The sequence below is a fragment of the Propithecus coquereli genome, unplaced genomic scaffold (genome assembly GCF_000956105.1).
Source record: "Propithecus coquereli isolate 6110/MARCELLA unplaced genomic scaffold, Pcoq_1.0 Scaffold501, whole genome shotgun sequence".
NCBI lineage: Eukaryota > Metazoa > Chordata > Mammalia > Primates > Indriidae > Propithecus > Propithecus coquereli.
In genome coordinates, this window is record NW_012150853.1 from 1,330,831 (window position 1) to 1,335,066 (window position 4,236).

Below are 4,236 nucleotides of genomic sequence, written 5' to 3' on the forward strand. Positions count from 1 at the left end.
AAGAAAACGCATGGGTTAATCTTCATGACCTTGATTTGGTAATGGTTTCTTAGATATGACATCAAAAGCACATGCCACAAAAGGAAAAAACAGACGAGATGGATTTCATCTTCACCAAAATCACAGACTTTTGTGCATCGAAGGCCACTCTCAAGTGAGTAAAGAGATAACTCAAATGCAGGGAGAAAATGTTTGCAAATTATATCTAATAAAGCTCTAATATCCAGAATATATAAAGAGCTCTTATGACTCAACGATGAAAAGACAAGTAGCTTAATTAAAAACTGGCCAACAGATTTGAATAGCTATTTCTCCAAAGAAGATACGCAAATGGTCAAAAAGCATATGAAAAGATGCTCCACAACATTAGTCAACAGGGAAAAGTACAAATCAAAACTACAATGAGATACACTTCATACCCACTAAAATGGCCATAAAAAAACCTCCAAATAATAGAAAATAACAAGTGTTGATGGGGATATGGAGAAATTGGAACCCTCTTACATTGCTGGCGGGAATGTGGAATGGTGCAGCCATGGTGGAAAGTGGTTTGGCAGTTGGATATGTTAAACACAGAATTACAATATGACCCAGGAATTCTACTCCAAGGCATATACCCAAAGGGTTTGAAAACCAGTGTTCAAACAAAAGCTTGCACACAAATGTTCATACCAGCACTGTTCACTATAGCCAAAAAACAGAACAACCCAAATGTCCACCAACTGATAAATGGATAAACAAAATATGATATATACATACAATGAATATTATTCTCCCATAAAAAAGAATGAAGTACTGATACATGCTATAACATAGATGAACCTTAAAATATTATGCTAAATGAAAACCAGTTACAAAAGAGCACATATTACATGATACCATTTACATGAAATGTCCAGAATAAGCAAATCTATGGAGACACAAAGTAGATTAGTGGTTGCATAGGGCTGGAGTAATCTGTGTGCTGTAACAGAATACCACAGACTGAGTGGTTTATAAACAACAGAAATTTATTTCTCACAGTTCTGGAAACTAAGAAGTCCAAGATCAAGGCACTGGCAGATTCGGTGTCTGGTGAGGGTCGAGTAAGCTCTCTGGGACCTTTTTTATAAAGGCACTAATCTCATTCCTGAGGTTCTAGTCTCACGAGGTAACCACCTCCCAAAGCCCCCACCTCCTAACACCATCACAGTGGGGGTTAGGTTTCAACAAGTGAATTTGGAAGGGGACATGAACATTCAGACCATAGCAACAAATCCCTACCAAAGAATAACGAATTTAGGTCTCGTAGGTTGTGAATAAGTGGTAAACGTACTTATCACCATGATACTTTTTTTCCAGTATTTGAACAACATAAAACTATTTAAGTATGTAAGTTGATAAGAAACCACAAATTATGGCTTAATCAACTGAACACATTTACTTACCTCCTCGGGGAGAAGGAGAATCGTGCCCTCCAATGACCACAAGGATGCCAGAACCTTCTAGCTTCTCTTTCCATTTTTCAATGATAGTCCCAGACTTGTCCTGAAAGCATGGGGTTGGCAGGTTAGGAAAATTCCCCCAGAACAGTCAGACGTGACCTATACTAAGGCTAAATCACCCAAGAGAAAGTTCACGAATACCTTACTGGCATCATTAAATACAGAGAGCTCCATGGTGCCTTCAAAGTCCTGTTGCAAAACAGAATTCAAGCACTCGTCCAACCACTGTTCGGCATTGTGGACTGGGAGGATAATAGACTGGAATTCAAAAGAAAGGGAGTAACAGAAGTGTGAAAACTCAGCTCCCTTCCCACTACTCTAAGGTACTTCCCCTTCCCATCCACACAATGCTCATTTTCAAATGGCAAGGCCCGGCTCACAGAACAACCCAGAATAACCCAGAATAAGGCCTCCAGCGAAAGCATATTCTCTGACAAACAAAAGGTGTCTACTCCTTCCCTCCAAGCTCTTAACACTGTTTTATTCCATAAGATTTACCATGTCTTAGATTTCCCTGAATTGGTCTTCCCTACGTTTTTGAAAGGGGAAAACAATCTGAAAGGCATCAAAATTGTTCCTAATTCAATGGTACATTCATGTGTTTTCCAAGCACTAGTCAGAACATTATCATTTTGGTTGAAACAAGCATCTGTGAACCTTCCCACCCACTCCTGAAAATAACTGGTCATTTTCTCGGTGGAATAAGCATTTCAGCAAACTACAACAAAGTAACCCCTTGAAGTAGCCTCCTAAACAATGCTTTAACAAACTATGGGGCGGGGGGAGGTTGTTCGAAGGACCCAGCTGAGAAAACGGGACATGAGACCATTCCTTGTTCTGCACTTAGTAGGTCTGGTCTGGCCCCAGCATTGCGCTTTTCTGATGCAGGCCAAGACTAAAGCAAAAATTTCTTAAGTGGCATGGAGTAAAACCAGTGGTACCTGACTATCAACAAAATAACTGATGACAGGAATTGTCTTAAATTCACACATGGTATTAGGTGATACAGAGTATCCATACAAGTCACAGTCCGTCCGTCCGCACCCTGACTTCATAGCTACTGAACAAAAGTGGGCAAATTCCTAAACAAGAAAAACACAGGCCAGCCAGGTGTGCTACACACGTACGCACACCTATACAACACACGTGTGTACGTGTACATGTGTGCATTGTCTCTGTCTACATAACACAGGTATTCTTCAATACTAAATTCAAACGGTTATGAAAAGCTGACAGGTACGACTGTCGAAAAGGTAATTCGGGCAAGCTCTTCCCACACGAAACCTCACTCTGAGCAGCTGACCCAACGGTCGTATCCCTTCCCGGACTCAGTTCTATAAAAGCCTCTCATTTCTTTACCTAGTTACTTTACTTTGCATTTACTTTTTAAAAGAAAAGAAAGAAAGACTATTTTTTTCAAGCTCTGCAACACCAAACCTAACGTGAGTTTCTGTCAGAGACAGACCCTGATGAACCTCCGTGCCCGGTTTTAGCAAGACTGGCACAAAAAACAGAACGAGCCGCCCCGCGCTGAGCCTTTGCGCTAGTGCCAGCCCCGCAGCGCCGGGGTGGCTCCCGGTCGGCTCCCGCGTGCGCGGGGCAGGTGCGCGGGGCAGGTGCGCCGCGGCCCGCCCGGGGCCCCGCAAGGCCGCGTCCCCACGCCCGAGGGCGAACGGGGCACGGTGTGAGGCGCTCGCGGTGACGTGCCCAGTAGAGCCACCTGCCCTGAGGACCCCGGCCACGCGCGGCCCCGGCGGCTCCTCTGACCCCCGCGGAACGCCTTCCGCTTAGAACCTGCGTCCCGCCGGCGCCCACGCACCTCGGGCGGCGAGCGCGGGAGGTGGAGGCGGAGAGGGAGACCCGAGCAGGGGAAGCGGAGGACCTCAGGGCAGGAGGGGCCGAGAGGGAAGAGGGCGGCGAAGGGCGGGGGACGCGGGTGAGGAAGGGTGCGGCGGCAGGGGCCGCCCCGCACCTACCACGCGGGGCCCGGCGCCGGGCGCGGCGTCCCCCTGGGCCTGCATGGCGCGCGCTCCCCGTCCCGCCCCCACCTCGGCGCGTGCGCGGGCGGCTCCAGGAGGCGGGGCGGCCTCCCATCAGCGCAGGGGGCGGGGCTTCTCACACCCGGAAGTGCGCGCGCGGCGGCCGCTGAGCTCCCGCCCTGCCCTTTGACCCCGGCGGGTCTTCTGCCCGGGGTCGCTTTTTGCGCTGCTCCGCGGCCCCGCCCAGGCGCCTGGTCACGCGCCGTGAGGCCTCAGCGAGCCAGGTGTTGCGCGCCGTGGCGGCGCGGAGGTGGCACTCGGAGGTCGCCGAGCGGCCGTCGGAAACGCCCGATTTCGTCAGAGCGGTGATCGCCTGGCCTTGGGGACGAGGAGAGGCCGGGGCGCCTTTCCGCACGCAGTGGGGGGTTTGGGAGCCCGCCGGCCTCGCCCTGCTGTGCGTCCCCGCAGCCCCGGCGAGCACCGCACTGAAAACGGGCTCTGGGGGACCGGGGCTCGTCCTTAAAGCACCTTCCCTTCCGGGAACGCAGGGGCCGCTGTTCTGCCGTCGGAACTTCCCTCCGGGGGCTCCGCAAGTCTCCTGGGACCCCCACCCCGGCCTGTGCTGCGGGCACTGGGGGGGCCGGCTCAGTTCCTGCGGGCGGGTTCGGGTCAGCGAGCATCGCTGCTGGCTGCGTGGCCCCAAAACTGCACTCGCCGGCGGACCTGGGCGGCTGCAAGGGACTGTCCTCTGCCAGGGACTGTCCTCTGCGGCT

General features: G+C 50.8%; 1 protein-coding gene across 1 annotated transcript in view; it reads right to left on the reverse strand.

Annotated features, from left to right (window-relative positions):
• B3GNTL1 (UDP-GlcNAc:betaGal beta-1,3-N-acetylglucosaminyltransferase-like 1) overlaps nt 1-3,505 on the reverse strand; it is a 95,713-nt gene extending 92,208 nt beyond the window's left edge. The window contains exons 1-4 of the mRNA XM_012656363.1: nt 3,461-3,505; nt 3,304-3,348; nt 1,626-1,742; nt 1,428-1,527 (exon numbers count right to left, since the gene is read on the reverse strand). Of these exons, the coding sequence (XP_012511817.1) occupies nt 1,428-1,527; nt 1,626-1,742; nt 3,304-3,348; nt 3,461-3,505 (307 nt within the window). The remainder of the gene's footprint in view (nt 1-1,427; nt 1,528-1,625; nt 1,743-3,303; nt 3,349-3,460) is intronic.
• Between the last annotated feature and the right edge of the window lie 731 nt (nt 3,506-4,236).